At 39.7% G+C, this 20,106-nt stretch overlaps 1 protein-coding gene across 4 annotated transcripts in view; it reads right to left on the bottom strand.

The window, feature by feature from the left end:
* Positions 1 to 257: 257 nt before the first annotated feature.
* The window catches only part of DPY19L4 (dpy-19 like 4), a 69,724-nt gene continuing 49,875 nt past the window's right edge, over positions 258 to 20,106 (bottom strand). Inside the window, exons 18-20 of one of the 4 annotated variants that reach the window (XR_012644379.1) lie at positions 18,217 to 18,375; positions 12,848 to 13,196; positions 6,580 to 11,004 (exon numbers count right to left, since the gene is read on the bottom strand). Coding sequence is in view for 3 of the 4 variants with exons in the window: in XM_074986924.1 (XP_074843025.1) it covers positions 13,032 to 13,196; positions 18,217 to 18,375 (324 nt within the window). In the remaining variant the exon portion in view is untranslated. Of the gene's footprint in view, positions 758 to 3,824; positions 3,861 to 6,579; positions 11,005 to 11,846; positions 13,197 to 18,216; positions 18,376 to 20,106 lie in introns of those variants that run through there. The other 3 variants (XM_074986925.1, XM_074986926.1, XM_074986924.1) reach the window with 3 other exon arrangements.

Here is a 20,106-nt window from a genome sequence, read left to right on the forward strand (position 1 = left end):
GAAATTGCACACAGGCAGCTGGGACAGCAGTAAGGAGCAGCTCAACTAAGGCTAAGCAAGTGCTGAACGGTGGTAGCATGTGCCTTTGACTGTTCAAAATCCAGGTTCAGGAACCTCCCAACTTGGTTAGACCTCAGTGAAGGCAACATACCACATATGGTGCCCCACCTCACAAGTGGCGTGCTTGCTGTTTAAACCCACCACCTCATGCCTTGCAAGCAATGAACACATTCTTTTCTTCAGCTTAATTGTTTTTATTCAGGGGCCACTAAGTGAGTTCATGATGTGGCTTTGGAGGTAGGTAAACAAGGGCATTTTGCCATTACAGGTGGGGGGAATATCAGCCTTCTGCTCTCAGAAGAGTCCCGAGAATGGAATACAAGGTTGTCTTGACTTCCCCCTTTGCCCCCCCCTCCCATTCTGGGGTGCCAATGATGGGAGGTTAAGGAACATGGGAGGAGGGCATGTAATTCATCATGGGTTAAAGTGGGGCTCTGTGCTCCTGTACCAGGCAGTTCTGTTTGCTGCCTCATCAGCTGCAACCTCTCCTGCTGGGTCTCCAATTCGTGCTGTCTGAGGGCTCTCCCTTCTTCCCAATCAGCTTGTCTTTCCTCCAGCGTGGTTGTCCTCCACACATTTACCCACAACCTGTCCATGTCATCTGGGAACATGTCTTCCCACATGCATTTTCTCCTGGGGACCTGTGCCAGCTAGCAGCAGGGGCGGGAGCCGTGGTCAGCGCCTGCTCTCGAGCCCACTGTAACAAAACATAATTGAAAGCCAGATGTTAAGGAGCTATTTACTGTAGATAAGTTAACACACAGACTCTCATGAGAGAAACTTGATGGCACATGATAGGGATGTATTGCTTGCGAGGACCAATTTTGGCTTTTAAACATCCTCTGTGCAGAAGGGAGGAGGGATAGCTCAGTGGCTTGCGCATTAGCCTCCTAAACTCAGGGTTGTGAGCTCAGTCTTCAAGGGGGGGGCGGGGCTCTAGGGCAAATAGATTCTTTTTTTAAAAAGTGTGGGTGGGGGAATGGTGCTTGGTCCTCCTAAGGAGGCAGGGGGACTGGCCTCGATGACCTCCCAAGGGCCCATCCAGCTCTATGAGGGTGTCTCTCCATATATATTTTATTAACATATTAGGCACTATGCAAAGATGTTCAGGGACCTGCTAGATATGGGCCGCTTCCAGCCATGGTAAGGTACAGGTTGGGGCATGCTTCCAAACCTGTGATTGCAAAAGCAGTTTCTGCAGTTGTGCACGCTGCAAGCAGGTGAGGGGACTGTGTTAGTGTCAGTCACCATGTGCTTCTCCCCCTTTTCTGGGCAAACAAGCCTGTCCCTCCCCCCAGGGGCATGGGGAAAGAAAGAGAGGTGGGAGGGGGCAAGCATGGCAAAGCAGTTGTGCTCTCGGGCTGTGTGTCTCTTACTGTCATGGTGTGCTTTTACTTCCCGCTCTGCTGGGACAGTGACAATTTCCATAGCAGCCTGGGGAAGGGGACACGGGAAGGTAGTCTGGGTATGGTGGAGCAGCTTATGCTTTCCTCCTGGCAGCTCTCAAAGGCACCACGTGGCTGCCACCCCCCTTCTCTGCTGGGACAGTGAAAATTTCCCTTCCCCTAGCAACCTGGGGAAGGGAGAGGGGGGATCCAGGCATGGCAAAGCAGCTTGTGTTATTATATAGTAGCTTAATGCTCCTTCCCTGATTCTTCTAGGTTGCAAAAAGAGACATTAGTCTGCTTAGAATAAGAAAAATTAATAAGGAATGAATGTGGACTCATTGAGAGCAAAGGATCTATTTTTCTGTTGCGCCACTCTGAGGTGCCATGACTCCAGATTACTCCACTCCTTATGCCCTTGGCTACAGTGGCCAGAGCACAAGAGGTGTAGGGAAAGCCACAAACACATACTATTCAAAATAATCCACTCCTGTGACCCTGAGGTACATGTGCACCAAGACTAGTATCAGCATAGCTAATGGAATAAGAAATACTGACACAGTAGAAACTCATTGTTATGAACACCTCAGAAATGGATGTTTTTTTGTAACTGAAGAAAATGTTATGGGGCCATATAGCTGAACATTCACTTAATACAGCTTTGAAACTTTAATATGCAGAAGAAAAATGCTGCTTTTAACTATCTTTAAATGAAACGTGGACATTTCCTAGTTTTGTAAACGTTCCCTTCATATTTCTATGAGTTGACAAGAATCTAAGTGCTTGCTTTTTAATTTTTTTTTTAAATGTGGTGCTGCCTGAAGCCATACTACCAGTTCCATATGAGGTGTACGATTGACTGGTCAGTTTGTCACTCTGGGGTTCTACTGGAGTATCAAGAAGACAGGATGAGATCATTCAACTACACTATTGTGGAAAATAGGGACAAGGAGGAGGCAGAATGGACTGATTGGATAGTTTGATAACGTCTCTCCTTAAGAAAATGATGCCAAGAAAAGAGGGCAAACTAAATTTAGGGCCCATTTCCACTTAGGTGTGACTGTTTGGATGTCTCTAGAGTTGTGCACTCCGGTGCACTGAACTTTATATGCCTACCCTGGCATCTAAATAGGAGGCACAGCCCACAGAAAGTTCAGGGAATCCCACTGCGTGTCTGGAGATTCACCTTTATGCAGCATTGAGTGCAGAAGGTTGAACATAGGTGCTGAGAATGAGGACTTTAGTCAGGGACTGACTCTCTCCCAGGCTGTTAGCAGGGTGATAGGTTTGATGTAAATATCTGAAAAGGCAATAAAAAGTAACCAACCAAAAGAAAAAAAATCTGCTGAAGAAACTGGGATAACTTGCCTCTATCTTCTTTGAGAATCAGGATATTTGGCTTTGAAATAAGCCAAATATATGATCGCTTAGGCCCTAGCGGTCAGACATGAACCTACCCTACTCTTGTAAAGCAAGAAGAGCTCGCCACCCATCCCATTAACTCCAGCAAAAGGATATGATAGGAGAAAGCTGAAGTTCATTAACCTGAGCTGATCTTGCCCATTGCTGGAGGTAAACAAGTCCCTTTCCTTCCTCCCCTTGAAATGCTACAAAGACTTATGTCTAGGAAGTTGGTGCTAGACACTTGTTCCCCCTTTTAAAAGGTAGGTGCAGTACATTAGAACCTCAGCCATACAAATACCAAAGTTACGAACTGACTCGTCAACCACAAAGATGGGCATAATTTGGGAAGGTTGGGAGTCCTTGTCTCCCTAGAGGAGAGGTTGGGGGTGCACAAGATCACATGCCACTGCTCCTCTCCTTGCTGTGAGTGCTCTGCCTGGCCAGCGCAGGGGTAAGGGGAAAGAGGTAAGGGTAATGGGTCTGTCATTCCTACACTGTGCTTCCCCCTCACAAGCACATTTCTGGGGACAGAGCCCCTATTCTGGCTGGGTGACGTAGGGTGGCCATTCTGCTTTGCTGCCCCTTCAGCTGAATTGCACTTCCTAAGTCCTTGCTCTGGTCATCTTCCCCTTTTGTATGTGCTGGACAAGCTGCATGGCCACCTTTCTGTTTCCTGTACAATGATAAGGGCTTGTAGTGGGGCAGGGTAAATGAAATGAGGTGGAGCTAGAGAAATGGGGGAAGGGATAGGGCAGGTAAAACAAGGGAATTGGAGAATAGAAACAGGACAGTATGAAGAGGAAGGGGTAGTTGGTGGGCCAGGGCCAGTAGGGAGTAAAGTTTCAAAGCTGTATTCAGTATTTAGTTGTAAACTTCTGAAAGCACCACCAAAGTTTTCTTCAGAGTTGTGAACAAATCTCCATTCTCCAGGTTTTCACAATGCTGAGGGTCTTCTGTCCTACGCTTACTGTTCACCAGCCCTCCAGGACCTCATCCATCCTCCAGCAGTTCCTAAAAGATAATTACAAAAGGTTCTAAGATTTCTGTACTTGGCTCCTAAAGTAGCCTAGGATGAATTTTATCAGCCCCTACCAACTTGGTTACATGTAACTCAGCTAAATAGCTTTTAACTTATTCTTTCCCTATTTTTGCTTGTGTTCTTCCCTCCTTAATATTGGGTTAAGTATCTGCCAACAATAATTTTTTTAGTGAAGGATGAAGCAAAACAGATAAACACCTCACCATTCTTGAGGTCATCAGCTATCTCTTGCTCCACTAAGACCTACGCTTTCCTTTTTTTTTCCCTCTCTCTTGCTCCTACTGTATTTGAACTTTTTATCATCTTTCTATGGCTCTTGCTAGGCTTAACTTGTTTTGTGACATTGGCCGTATCTACACGTGCCCCAAACTTCGAAATGGCCACGCAAATGGCCATTTCGAAGTTTACTAATGAAGCGCTGAAATGCATATTCAGCGCTTCATTAGCATGAGGGCGGCCGCAGCACTTCGAAGTTGAAGTTCCCATCAGCTCATGGGAATAAGGGGACTTCGAAGTAGGCGGCATCCTTTCGAAAAGGAGCCCCGTCTGGATGAGACGTGCGGCGGCGAGGCGCGTCACTTTCGAAGTGCCACGGCCGCCCGCATGCTAATGAAGCGCTGAATATGCATTTCAGCGCTTCATTAATAAACTTCAAAATGGCCATTTGTGAGGCCATTTCGAAGTTTGGGGCTAGTGTAGACGTAGCCTTAGTTCATCTGATTTTTATCCCCACATGCTAGTGCTATTCTTTTGTGCCCCCTTCATAGCAACTAGTCCACATTTCCACTTTTTATAGGATTCTTTTTTGGGTTTCAGGTCATGAAAGAGTTCCTGATGGGGCCATTTTAACTTCTTACCATTCTCCTTGTACTTCCTTTGAACTGAATTAGACTAACTGTCCCTTCAATAGGGTTTGCCTGAACTACTTTTTCCCTTAAATTTTCCTCCTACAAGACCGTAACATTTTCTGACTATATCAAAATCTACTCTCAGTCCATTGTCCTTCTTATTTCATTGCTCTCATTTTCCTTTCTTGCCTTAGTATTGGAGGGGAGCTGAGTTAGTCTATCTTCAGAAACAACAAGAAGTCCTGTGGCACCTTATAGATATGCTCCAAAATGTGTTACAGCTTTCATGGGCAGTGACCCGCTTCATCAGATGCATGAGTGGGGTGTTCCAGAGGAAGATTTAAATACATGGGCTTATGAAAGGGGGAGTCACAGTCTAGGGGAGGGCCACAGTTGACAAGGTCTTCTCAGTCATGGAGGATGTGGCCCATTATCAGCAGTTAATGTGGAGTTGTAAACATCAAGAAGAGAAATCGGGTCAATTCAGTCAGGGAGGATGTGGCCCATTATCACGCTAGCCCATGTATTTAAACTGATGTACCAGAATACTATATTTTGCTTTAAATCACAGCCAACCAGCAAACTGAGAAAATGTGTATATGTATGCAATCATGCATACTTCATGGTGTTAACAGACCTGATTCTTATTACAGCTAAAACAAGCTCACTTTGATATGCTGCTTGAAAAAAGTAATTCGGGTCCTTAAAATATCTAAGATAGTCAATAATATGATTTAATGTATTTACGATCAGACTCATTTCTCATATGCTTTAAAGTGCAAAGTTTTGAAGAACTAATTAACAGATAAAGGGCGACATCTACACTAGCCAAAAACTTTGAAATGGCCATGCAAAGGGCCATTTCAAAGTTTACTAATGAAGTCCTGAAATACATATTCAGTGCCTCATTAGCATGCGGGCAGCCGCGGCACTTCAAAGTTGACGCGGCTCGCCCAGACGGGGCTCCTTTTTGAAAGGACCCTGGCTACTTATTTCTATGAGCAGATAGGAATAAGGGGACTTCGAAGTAGGCAGGGTCCTTTCAAAAAGGAGCCCTGTCTGGACAAGCCGCATCAATTTCGAAGCGCCTCAGCCGCCCACATGCTAATGAGGCACTGAATATGTATTTCAGCGCTTCATTAGTAAACTTCGAAATGGTCATTTGCATGATCATTTCAAAGTTTTTGGCTAGCGTAGACACAGCCATAGTATTGTTAGGAATTGGGCTTTGAGGATCCAACCAAGTTCCATTTGCTACAATTTTTAGTATATATTATACTGCCAGCTTTTCCTGGCAATTTCCCATCAAGCATTTCCAATACCTGGAAATTACTTGATTTCTTCTGGGATTTTTACAATTTTCATACAAGCATGCAGTAACTGGGTACAAACCACAACCTGTATTTAGAAACCCTAATATAACAATAGAAAGCAGCTACTATATAAATTACCCATATACAACAGCCACACAAGATGGGTATGTACACAAATTGAGGTGCAATTTTCTGGTTAAATATTTGCATTTATATAGTGATTCCCTTCCAATTTTCCTTTTCATTTGGGGAAAAAAAGAGAATTTATCAAGAAAATTATATTTCCCCTCCTATCATCTGACATGAGACATCTTATTTTGCTGTCTACTTTGAACCAATGTGTTTCTCAACAGCTAGTCATGGTGACAGATACATCCAGCTTTAATAGACTGGATATTGCTGAATTGCTTCAAATTATTCCAAAGTACACAAATATTTGAAGAACTTTGCACAAATTAACTTATTTGAAAGCTACTATGAAGGCAAAACAAACAAAATCCACAATAAAAATACAAAAACAATTTTATTACTGTAACAATAAATAGGCTACTATGTAATAAGAAAATTATTTCATCACGAAAGAATATTTGTGGACTCAAAAGAAGTAAAAATGTTTGTCTCTCAAATGACCCATATTCATCAGTTTTAGCATTTATTATTTTTGCAAAGACAAAACTTCTGCTAAAGGAGAAAACAGTTAGTGTATATACCAGCTGTATCGAGAACCATCTGTCCTAAAAGACAGTCAATATAATTCCTTTTTGATTTGTCATTAAATACCTGCACATGATTAAATGTGTTATTTATGCCACATGCACCTCCAATGAGTGGCAACAGGAAAAAATAAAGCACTGCCGGCATAACGTTTGTGTTCAAAATACAAAGTTAAAATTTTCTCTAAGACACAGCACACATCCCCTTTTCCAGGGAATAAAAAACGCTTTATAATCTCATCACTTTCAAAAGTACAGTCAGACGTGAATTTAATTGTATTGATGTCTAAAATATCACCAGTTCTAGTAAGACACTTGAACAGTAATTAAGGTACCAAACAATTCAGAAAAGTCTTTAAACATTATTTGGCCCCATACATGGACAACTCTTAAAACATGAAACATAATTGTAACAGCACAAGTTAGCTACACTGATAATGTCAAAAAACTGGTTGCTATATGAACATACATTGCATGTTCTTTAGTTCTCACTTCTTTACTGAGCACACAAACAGATAACAGATGAGGTATTATTTCAGTGAAATATTGCCTGTATTTAGGCTTTGGAAGAATCAGATTTTTTTTAATCAGCAAATGTAGATAAACATTGACTTCACTGTGATACACACAAGGCAACTAAAAAGATTTCCATCAATAACTGAAAATTTACAGATGGGCAGAGTAAGAAAAATGTTGCCTCATAACTTATCAGAGTTTGATTAAGGGTATTTACAGGGAGCGTTCTGACTTTTGATGGCAACGTGTTTTAATGGTTAGAGATTTAATGTTTTGTATCTCAACATCTAACACCCCCCACCAAATAATTTCTCACAACTGAACATTTCACTAGATAAAAATAAAATGCTTAAACATATTTATATTATTCATCAAAATAATTGAACTCTAAGTCTACTGGAAATAAAATACCTATTTTTTGCTACATCCTTATTTCAATGTACTTTGAGTCTATTTGCATATCAATACATAGAGGCTTTACGGGTTTAAATGTCTTAATAGTAAAAGACTACACATTTATGCGATGTTTACACAGGGGGTTCTATTTTGGGATGGAAAGGTATCCCAAAATAGCAACGCCATGGCTTTTCACAGCCCCAAAAATAGTGCTGCTATTTCAGTTCTGGTACCCTTCATTGTAAGGGGAGTAATGGAATGCTCGGTATAGTCCCTTATTCCAAAAATTGGGTGCTGTTTGTAATAAGGTATTTCTAAATAATTTATGCAATTTGCATATTGCAAATTGCATAAATTATTTTGAAAACATGTCAGCCTGTAGATGTAGCCTTACAGTCTTCAAAACATGATAGCAGATCTCTCTACATGCATCTGCACTTCCATATGGGTTAAAACACAGGGACTGTATAACATTAACTTTGTTAATCCACATATAGTTCCTTGAAAATTTACAAATCTAGGACCTAATCTTGAATATCTTATTCCTGTCAAACCAAAGGGATAATTTGACTGAATTGATTTGGTGCCCTGGACACGAATTATATGAGTAAGCCAAGCAAGTTTTGGTCCCTAAAGACTTACAATTTATATTTTATTAAGCAAAGCAAGTAATTGGAAAACCCAAAAATGTTCATAAAACATTCTTTGTAATGTTATTTTTTGTTTCCTAAACTATTGCATTTTTAAAAAATAACTTATTTTGCACAAAGTCAAAGTGCTCTTTCAGTGTATTAAAGAGTTATTAAGAGTGTTACTCAGTTTGAACATAGCATCTTAACCATGACCTCAAGCACCCTTTGATCTAGTCTTATATTTCTTCTAGGCCAGGGGTCAGCAACCCCCAACACGAGTGCCAAAAGTGGCATGCAAGCCAATTTTCATGGGCACATGAGGCATGCAACCAGGAGCTCACCCAAAGCCATGCCACCTGTGGATTAACAAAAGACCTACTAACCACCACCTACACCGTAAAGCTCAGCATCTTTATTTATTAATGAAGGTGTTGTAAATTGGATTATTAATGAGTTTAAAAAGTATTACAGGCACACAGGCTGCACTTAGAGGTTAAAATGTTAAGTTTCAGCCCTCTGCCTCGGAAGGGTTGCTGACCCTTGTTCTGGACAGTTACGCAAAACTATGTCAAATTATGCGGTAGTCCCCAGACAAGTATGGCAATTTCAGCCTAGTCTCTAAAACAATCTCATTTCATTTGTGACCTGACTAAATCTGAAACCAGAAATCTAAAGGTAAAAGGTTTGAGCAATAAAGTACTCCTATCTTGCACCCATAGCCTTTTCAGATAATATTTTTGTTCAATGAGACTGAGCAAGTATAGCAGGGGTTGAGGGCTCACAGTGTGGAGGAGGAAGCAAGCCATGAAGAAAGCAAAAACTTGCCAATCACTTTCTGTAGGCTGATGTAGTAAATGGTTGGCACAGACACTAGCTGTGCCATTCACATCAGCAACACCATAACAGGAGGTTGCTAGGATCTTTTCCTGCTGAAATCAAGGTACAACTGAAGCTACATAAACCATAAAGGAAATGGATTAAAAATCGTCACAAAATTACAAAACAAAATCTTTCAAGTTGTGTTTTTGTTTAATAAAGCTTTCAAGGCACATATTTCAAATGGACTGCAATGTCTATAGTAAAACAGATGTGATTTTCCATTATGTTCTCCTGCCCTCTAAACTATGAGTTTTTATTCTTTCAGTAGGCTTGTAACACTGGCAACCCATGTTGGATAGCAAGTTAGGACATAACTGCCGCTTACTTGAATGAAAAGCTCTATTTAATCATTCCTGGAAACACCATAGAACCTGTATCCTTACACAAAATGTGGGAATGAGAATAGACCTTTAGTAGATGACACTTGGCTATTTCATAAGCAAGCCACAAACTGGATTGGATGTTCAAACTCAAGTCTTGATTTTGAGGTTATTTAAATATTTTTACCTTCTAACTGAGATTACAATAGCTACATTTCCCTGCAGTTACAAGACTTTTTTTTCTATTTTCTTTAACCGTGTGTGTAGCGGAATCAACTGAAGTAGCAACATCACCAAAGAATGACAAAACTTAATGATAGTATGTCACAAGATTAAAAAGAGCTCACGTCTATTCAAATATGTATAAACACCAAAATCCTTTACATGGGATTTATTTTCAGATATGTAGCTGTATTTTTCTTTACAAATGTATTCTATGTGCATGTATTCACACTGTGTGTACTCAGTACTATATGCACATACACTACAGTAAAACACAATAGGCAGTCCATTGAAGGGCAATTGAAATATTGCACGTGGAAAGCTGTTGTAAGGCAAGAGGCCATTGGCTAAGTGACTTCAGCCACCCAGGAGTGCAACAGTCACCCTGAAATGCCTTATTGCTATCATGAAAGGGGATTCATGAATGTTTAGGCCCATACATTTACTAGGAGTGAGATACATGGATATGACATCCCTGACTGCAACTGCATGTGGAATTTTAGAGTCATTTTAAAATATTAAATACATCTACATTCATTCATCACACAGAGAAAAGGACCACTAAAAAGGTTCCCACACTCTGCAACAGCTGAAGGCAATGCATTTGTTTACTGTGGTGCCCAAAAAAGTCTTAAATGTTCAGTGCAGATTCATATATGCATTTGTGTATAAACACACAAATAATGCATACTGTTAGTGGACTTATATATAATACACACAACACACACAGTTAATATAATGAATGTTCAAGACTACACCTGATAAGACTACTCACTATACCCTGTCACAACTATACCAAAATAACCATTTCTCCCTCAGATCACCAAACCCATTATTATTTTGTTCTGTGGATTTGCCATGATTTTAAATATAATGCAGAATACAAAACATGGTTAAACTTTTAGGCCTCAAAAATTAGCACATCCAGAAATGAAAACTGGACTACAGATATGACATTTGCAACAATAAAGTCTTTTTTAAAAAAGAAGATCACAGTTTGATAATGCAGCACACAGTATAACAATAAATAAACCTATGTGCACAGAGGAACTGTTAAGCAGACATATGCACCATATTCTTGCTGCATATGCTCAATTCACAGAAGTTAAATTCTTTGGATTTACATTTTTCCAGCAGACACAGTGTGAAGAATTTTGCAGTCCTCACTCAGGCAAAACGTCCATTTACTTTTGCAGTATTTTGTTTCAGGACTCCAAGATCAGGCCAAAAGTAGAAATCAAACAAACATCCATGATAGCAGCAGCATATCAAACAAACTAAATAAATTGCATAAACAGAGAATTCATTAAGAAAACTGGTTAGAATGGTAACAGAGAGGAAGCAATGCTAGTCTAAACACTATCAAAACAAAAAGCAGTCAAGTAGCACTTTAAAGACTAGCAAAATAGTTTATTAGGTGAGCTTTCGTGGGACAGACCCCAACAGCCACAGTCTATACCCCAGGAATACCAGTCCTGGAACCTTTCCTTGCAACAAAGCCCGCTGCCAGCTTTGTCCACATATCTTCTCTGGAAATACCATCACTGGACCCAACCAGGTTACTCACAGAATCACGGGCACTTTCTCATGCTCCTCTACTAACATCATATATGCCATCATGTGCCAACAATGCCCAGGTGCTTTGTATATTGGACAGACTTCTAACTCCCTTAGACAAGGGGTTAATGGGCACAAAACAGACATTAAAACACTCCAGATCCACAAACCAGTTAGTCAACATTTTAATGGAATGGGGCATTCTATTAATGACCTAAAGGTATGTGTGTTACTGGAAAAAAAACTTTTGCACCGCTATTCAAAGAGAAGCAGCTGAGCTGGCTTTCATATTCAAATTCGGCACATTAACACGTAGTTTGAACCGGGATGTGAACTTTCTGAGTCACTACAGGGGCTCATCTGCATACTTGGCTTAATCTAACTCTTGACCCCCCCCCCCGCTCTGATTTGCTCACCTTGATCATTTTTTTCTGATTTGTCCTCCTTGATTACTGTTTTTGGTTCTCTGCCTTAAATATTGAGTCTGTTCTGGTATGGCTATGGTCTGAAGAAGAGGGTCTGCCCACGAAAGCTCACCTATTACACTATTTTGCTAGTCTTTGAAGTGCTACTTGACTGTTTTTTGTTTTGGTTAGAATGGTGTGGGGAAGGAGTAATGATAGAGAAGCTAAAACAAAGTTAAGGGACAAAATATTTTCTAAAATTCAAAAAACCTTGATAGTAGGATCTTAATTCATGAGATGCATATATTTAAAACAAATAGTTATCCACTGTTTTAACATGGCTTCAGTGTGTGTGTGGGTTTTAAATAAAATTTGTGGCAATATTTTACCCAGATCAACTATGTAACACCTACTAAATTGAATACAAAGAATAAATATCATCTAATGGGGACAAATCCCCAAAACTTACTCATCCAAACTAAGAGCCTGATCTGAAAAACTCATCCACGCAAGTGGACCCCTTTGTCCATGCACTGAAGTAAAAAGTTTATGGATACTTTGCCTAAATAAAATCTTTCAGGACTTGTCTCACACAAAAATACTGTATCTACATACAGAAAGTGTGTGAAGGTGTGTATAATAAACATAGTAATGCACATAGTTAGAGACAGTTAATAAGTTAATAAGCTGAGTTTCTTCGGTGGCTGCTCAGGAGAGATTCAGGTGCTGTCCATCTGATTAGCAAAGTGCCCAGAGCAACCCACATCATGTGTTTCTATTGGTGGTGCACGTCTGTACATGCCTTGGAGCACATAACAAAATGTATTCTACGCATGGATGGGAAAAATTAGACCAGATACTGCTGTTAATAGAAAATCAAACCATTTGCGTGGACTCTTTCTTGGATACTCTGATGGCTTCAAATGCCAGAAAACAAAAGCTTCACAAAAACTGAATTTAAATCATCCCCAAATGTCTGAATGTTATTTTTCTAATAAGTAGGTCCATCTAGAATGCATTTATTTGTTGTAATATTTAGACTAGACATTTTATTTACATTAAAATTAGGATGATTCAAAATGGGAAAAACAAAGAAAAATGGCAGAATTATGGAAGATGGTCACACTTTGTAGAGACTGTAAAATTGACTAGTGCTCACATTTCCTTAGAGGATGGTACTCTTGCTTGTTGAGCTGTAGTCCACAGAATTCCAGTTTGGTAAACCAACAGAATGGGCATTCTGTTTGCTCCCACTTTTCTCTGCAAAAAAGCCACTTTGTAAAACAGGAACTCTCCTACTAGTTCCATACATGGTCAATCTTCAGAAAGGACATCATGATTCTTCAAGACTGGAAGGATATCACAGTGTTGATTTTATATACAAAGTAGGATCTGTTCCAGTATACCCGAGTAAAATAATTCACATATGGAGAATAGTTCATTTTGATCTCATGACAAAATCGTCCATATTTAGAGGAGGCATAACTATTCCCTTCATCACAAACCACCTATCAGATAAGAAGAAATTGTTATGAGAAATTTAATTGCAGAGCCTAGGATTAATCTTTTATCTTTTGTTATTCAATAACAACAGAGATAATACAAATATACATAAATGGTTGAAAACATTTCCCTCACACTTTGGTTTTTTTAAATTTAATGCTTGTGAATTGATAAAAACTAGTGCTGGATTAGTAGCTCTGAAAACAAAAATTCTCTGTAAGATAGAAGTAGAAAGCATGAGCAGCACACAGTAATGCTGTCCACATCATCCTGTCTGCCAACTTCAGATTTGACCTGCAGAGAGCACGTGTAGGAAGGAATAAATCCACTTTCCAAGAACACTTAACTCACTGACTCCTTTGCAGAGATTGAAAACGTATATCAATCACCACAGCCCCCAATTTGATTCAAACTAATCAACCTAGAGGCAAAAGGCCTCACAGCTCATTATCCCTCCCTTAAGCTAGGGGTGTGCAAAGTGGGGGGGCATGAAATTTTGTAAGGAGGGCACAGCACAATTGGCTGCTGGGTCTCAGGCTCATCCATCTCATTGAAAATGTTGAAATATGTATATGTATTCACATTTATATACCAATTAATACCGATTTTACATTCTACATATTTCTTTTCTCACATGTGTGAAAAGGTTTTTTTCATCTGAACATAACTGAAATTTCCATTCATTTGGATTACATTAGACAGGTTGTGTGTAGGAGGGAGAGGTTAATTGCAGGGACCAAAAGTGGGGCCTAATGTAAAAATTTTGCTCACCCCCACCTTAAGCCATTTAGCTTGCTCCTTTTCTTCTTAAATACAACACTGTTTAACACTTGCATCTACAGCACTAATATTGAAAAAAGAATTACAGGGACCCTCTGTCTTCCCTTTTAATTTGGAGTAAAAGTAAAGTGAAGTTGTCATTCTCAAGTTACCAACACAAAGTTAATTAGAAATATCAGCTGACTAATGCCAGAGCTGTGCTACAAAATAATGGTGATCTAACTTATATCAGCATATAACCACTGCCATTATTAAATTGCTTCTGTGCACGCACTTGACTTCTTGTGTTGGCGGTGCATGTGTTCATCAGGAGCACTTGCACTGATTGGATTGTCAGTGTGGGGCATTGTGGGAAGGCTCCTGGAAGCCAGATACAGTCAACATACAGTGACACTGCTTGACCTAAGTACACTCACAATGACCTGGTTGGGGAGGTGGTGTTACTAAATAGCTAAAGAGGCACTTATGGGCAGCAGGAGCCAAATTTTCAGTGAATACACTTGCAAAGCTAGGTAGATGAAGACAGCTTGTGTCAACATAACCACATTATCACTGCTGTCAACAGAGTCTCTTGACAAAAAAAAGCTGTGTGGACGCTCTGGGGGACCTTCTCTCGACAGAGAGGTATCCAGAACAATGGGCAGCCCTGTCTGCTGTGCTTCTGGGTGCCTGTTTTGTCGAGAGAGCAGCTGGGCAATCTGGCCGCTCTGTCGACAGAGGGGAGCGCTCTTCTGATTGGCTTTTGTGTGTGTGGCCACACTCTGTCATCAGAAGTTTTGTCATTAAATCTCTTCTGACAGTGACTTCTGTCGACAGATTGCTGTAGTGTAACTGTAGCCCCTGAGGGACAGGTGGAAGTGATTGCGTCACACCTCGAGCCCTCAGTACGGTTCAGACAGACTGCCCTAGACTGCGTGAGTTATATTTCAGTCCAGTGTTTCCCAAATTGATTTGGCCACAGAACACATTTGGGCTTGGAATATATTGACAGAACACATACGTGCTGGCCCTGGGTGGGTAGGAGGGGGGGTTTCCTACTGAAAAATTGCAGCACACAGTGCTCAAAACTTGATTTCAGAGTTAGGTTTTTTAGATGTCTATTATTTTACAAAGAACAAAAAATAACAACAGAAAATCTGAAGGAATAACCAATGTTCTTCTGAGAGGAGGATGGTTAGCAACCCTAAAATTAAGGATAAACATTAAAAATTAAGTACAAACCAAGACAAGACAAATATAAAAACAGCTGAGATGGATGGATAATGTTGTTTTGTACAAAATTAGAAAGGATTAGAAAACTGAAAATTAGAAAATTGTTCCAGAAAGGATTGTCCTTCCTTAAAGCTCATAAAACATTTTTATGACAAGAAAATGCCAAACAAATTAGGTATGGAAAATATTTTTACATTTTGTGTTTTTTTATAAATTTGTTATTTTTACAGAAAAACGACTGGAAAATAAAAATGAGTAATATTTGACAGTTTTTTCATGGGAAGAGTGTTTTCCCATCTCTGTTTTTGCATGAGTCACATAACTACTTAACTATTATGAATTAGTTATAAATATGAATATACCTACAATCTAAATACTGTTCAAATACCTTTGTATTTTTGATACACACAATTTCTTATTTAATATTTTAGAAGGAAAATATCACTAGCATAAATTTTTTTTTTTTTTTTTACAGAACACCAATTCACATCACGCAGAAAGCCAGCATTCCACAGAACAGTTTGGGAAACACTGTTTTAGTCACCTCTTTTCTCAGCAGAATGCCCCAGTCTTTTTAGTTTCTTCTCATATTCCAGCTGTTGCAGACCCTCGTTAGTATCAATAGCTTTTATGTGATAGATTTTACCTCATAACATGAATTTGAAACCAGCGAGGCAAATCCAGAATGCTTTTTTATGAGATCTCCTCATGTTTCATTTGCCAATACATATATTCCTTGCTGCCCCATGCCACTACAGCAAGTCAACCCACCACGGAAACATTTTAGTTTTAGAATCTTCTTGTGCCACAGAATGATCAGAGGATTTCCCCCCCCTTTTTGCTGCATGTAGAGAGCCACCCCACAGTATTAACTGAATATACTGGCAATCTTAGCTTTATTTTGAAACTATTATTGCTGTTATCTTGAGTAGTTTCTTGTAAGGTAACTTAGTCTTTTCTAACACCCCTCTAAGTTCTGCATAAACCAAAAAGTAATATTTATTATATTTAACATAAACGAAGTACAGCATGAATATTTTTCAATTAGAAAGAGGCACAGCTTATATGTAGATTCTCCTTTTACAAATACAGACACCAAAACAAGAAATGACAGCAGTAATCCTCTTTTTAACCTTGACAAAGTTTGGCTCCATCATACACACGAGCATTAGAACCCCTCTGTCCAGCCCAATACCTACAAAACAGTTTCTTAGCTTTCTGTGGAAAGCCAATAAAGAGAAACTGGGTCCATTGCTAATGTTACTAATACATTCTTCCTTTGGGAGACAGCAACTTGCCAAATGCCCCCACTAACAGTCTTCAGACTAAGACTATGTCTATACTAGACTAAGGGAGTTGACTGCACATATGGAATCCCAGCTATACCAAATGCTTAGCTAAAATTGACATATCTGTGCTTGGCTAATTTGTCTGTCTATACAATGGAAGGTCAACAGGAGAGTTTCTCCCTCTGACCTCCTTTACTCCTTCCATCTTGTGAAGAGTACAGGGGTTGACTGCAACCCCTGAGAGCTCATATCCAAACTAGAGGCGCAGGTCGATCTTCCATGGTAGTGTAGATATAGCCTCAGATACTTTCTGGAGATTTGTTTAATAGCTCTCATTGATAATCTTCTTATGGTTTTGGACAGAGACCAAATCTCATTACTTACACAATCTGCCTTTCGCAGCCAGTGAAAGTAAAATCACATGGTAGTCTTCACCCATTTACAAGACTCAACTGGAGCGAACAAGACAGCCATATGATGGTTTTAATCATTCCTCTAAATAGACCTAAATACTTGAAGTAGGTAGTTGTCCTCATCCCCAACATTTCTCACATGCAGAATTTGAAAGAGACCACCTCAGTAGCTGCCTTCTCTTCAGTCTTTATAGGAAATCCCTTGGTGATATGCCACACATGTGGCTGGCATCAATGATTACATGAAACTCAGTCTCCTTCCCAAGGACAAAATTAACTGTCACAAAAACCATTAAGTAATTTTAAAGTAATTAGTGCTGAGACAAAGAGTGGATGATTTAAACTGAAACCTGCAAGACTGAAGCTATATACTTCTATGTACACTAATGTTAACTTCCCTCTTTGTTCAAAGTAGCATGAAGCCTCCATGTTATTGGATTCATTGCCAAGCCAGGACACCTGAGCCGCAAGAGTCCCAACTTGAAAATAAAACTATGTCCTTTCCCCTCTCAGATACACTCACTGTGATCCCGAGTCAAAGCCTGATCCTTTCCAGAGCAAGTTGTAACACTTTTCAGAAACACTTCACTGAAACTGTAGCCACTAACCCCCTCTAAACTTCACCCCTACCCAAACTAAACCAAAACCAGACCTACTAACAGAGTGATGAAGAGTTACTAAATCTGAAAAGACAAAAAAGCAGAACTCAGTATGAAGAAATCTAAGCAAATCTTAATTCCCTATTTTGTACTCATACTTCACAGTGTTATCTTAGGTCTTGTTTAGCCAAACATTTTAACTGTTGTGTTTTAAAACCCTAATGTAGATAGAATAAATTTATTGTAACATATCAGCTAGTAGGAGTGACCAACCTAACATGTTACAACACAGCTTTGCCCTGCTTACAATATGATTTTAAAATATTTTAAAAATACATCTTTTATCATAGTCAAGATAAGCTGAAGAGGATACTGTCTAAAGATCATCTTTAGTAAGGGCTGCTAGGTATTATAGTAATCATTTAATTTTATAAGCGAATATATTTAGTGACTGGTGAGGGAGCTATAGTTAGATGCCAACGTATCAGTAGGATTATTCAACAGAGTTAAGGAAAAACATGAGGGAAAGATTGTATGTTTCAAAACATTCAAAAAGAAGGAAGTTCTCAAAACAAGAGCTTAATGTTCACTATAATATTTATCAGAGTTCGGCTTACATGTCATCTCTAACTGGAAAATTAAGTATTCTTGTGGTATTAAATTTAACTTTGTTTAAAATTAACAAATTACTTTATCAACACAAACATTTGACTTTTTCCAGGTGCTACTTACATGGCCATTAGCAACATCCAATAAATCTTTAACCCTACATCCTTTTACAGGTCCAGTCTCACTGCAAATTGAATCCTCTATAATCAGGTAGGTGGCTTTGTAGGATGTGAGTATCTTATAAATATCCTCTGCAGACCTTTTTGAATAGATCTGATAAATCTGTAAATTAGAAAAAATATTTAATACAAATTATAACCACAGAAAATCAAATGCATATTAAATACATTGGGTAATCCAGCGGTAAGAAGTTACATATATATCTTACTATAAAAAATAGTTATTTAAAAAAATACCTGTAATGAGTACAAAATATATACATTTCCCCAAATATCTAAGGGTAAATATGACTTTGTAGATGAAACCAGGAAACTAGTCATAAGGTTTAGAATCTCTGGTATACTGGACATTTGTCATGAGTATTTAGCAAAACATAGTTACTCACCTTCTTGTAACTGTTGTTCATGTCCATTCCAATCAGGTGCGTGAATGTGCTTGTGCATGACAGCTGGAAGTTTTATCCCCTAGCAGCTAGCTGTAGGGTCAGCCTGGGTGCCCTCTGGAGTCTCGCCTCCATGGTGTTCAATATAGGGCCCTGCTGACCTGCCACCCCCTCAACTCCTGCTTGCTCACTATGCCAACATAAGGGAAGGAGAGCAGGTATTGGAATAGACATGAACAACTCATCCTGAAGAACAAGAATTATGACAAGGTGAATAACCATTTTTTCTTTGAGTGCTTCTTCATGTCAATTCCAATCACGTGACTCAAAAGCCTGAGTTCAGGTGGTGAGGTCGGAGCATTCCACAGGTTAGAGCACTGCTTGTTCAAAAGCCATGTTGTCTCTGGCCCGCTGGTCATCACACAGTGTGTGGTGAAAGTACGGACGGAAGACCACACCCCTGCTCTGCACATTTTCTGAGTAGGAATCTGTGCCAGGAAAACTGGGGATGAAGACTGTGCCCTGATGGAGTGTACAGTCAGTGGAGACAGAGGGATTCCCTGCAAGGTTGCAGCTCTCACAAGTACAAAACACTATCCATGTTGAGATGCGCTGACAGAATACAGGCTGACCATTCATTCTGTCTGCTACACTGATTTTCTGAATCATAGTATAGAATCATAGAACACTAGGACTGGAAGGGACCCTGAGAGGCCATCAAGTCCAGCCTCCTTGCCCCAACGGCAGGACCAAGTACTGTCTAAACCATCCCTGATAGACATCTATCTAACCTGTTCTTAAATATCTCCAGAGATGAGATTCCACAACCTTCCTTGGCAATTTATTCCACTGTTTGACCACCCTGACAGTTAGGAACTTTTTCCTAATGTCCAGCCTAAACCTCCCTTGCTGCAGTTTAAGTCCATTGTCTCTTGTTCTATCCTCAGAGGCCAAGAAGAACAAGTTTTCTCCTTCCTCCTTATGACACCCTTTTAGATACCTGAAAACTGCTATCATGTCTCCCCTCAATCTTCTCTTTTCCAAACTAAACAAGCCCAATTCTTTGAGCCTTTCTTCATAGGTCACATTCTCTAGACCTTTAATCACTCTTGTCGCTCTTTTCTGGACCCTCTCTAATTTTTCCACATCTTTCTTGAACTGCAGTGCCCAGAACTGGGCACAATACTCCGGCTGAGGCCTAACCAGTGTAGAGTAGAGCAGAAGAATGACTTCTCGTGTCTTGTTCACAACATACCTGTTAATGCATCCCAGAATCATGTTTGTTTTTTTTGCAACAGCATCACACTGTTGACTCATGTTTACCTTGTGGTCCACTATAACCCCTAGATCCCTTTCTCAGAATTTGACCTACCAAATAAACAGACACACACAATACCACTGTACAAAAAGTGCAATTTATTGTTCTGGAACTGAATCCATATTACTTAGCA

This window comes from Carettochelys insculpta, chromosome 2, assembly GCF_033958435.1.
Source record: "Carettochelys insculpta isolate YL-2023 chromosome 2, ASM3395843v1, whole genome shotgun sequence".
In the NCBI taxonomy this organism is placed as follows: domain Eukaryota; kingdom Metazoa; phylum Chordata; order Testudines; family Carettochelyidae; genus Carettochelys; species Carettochelys insculpta.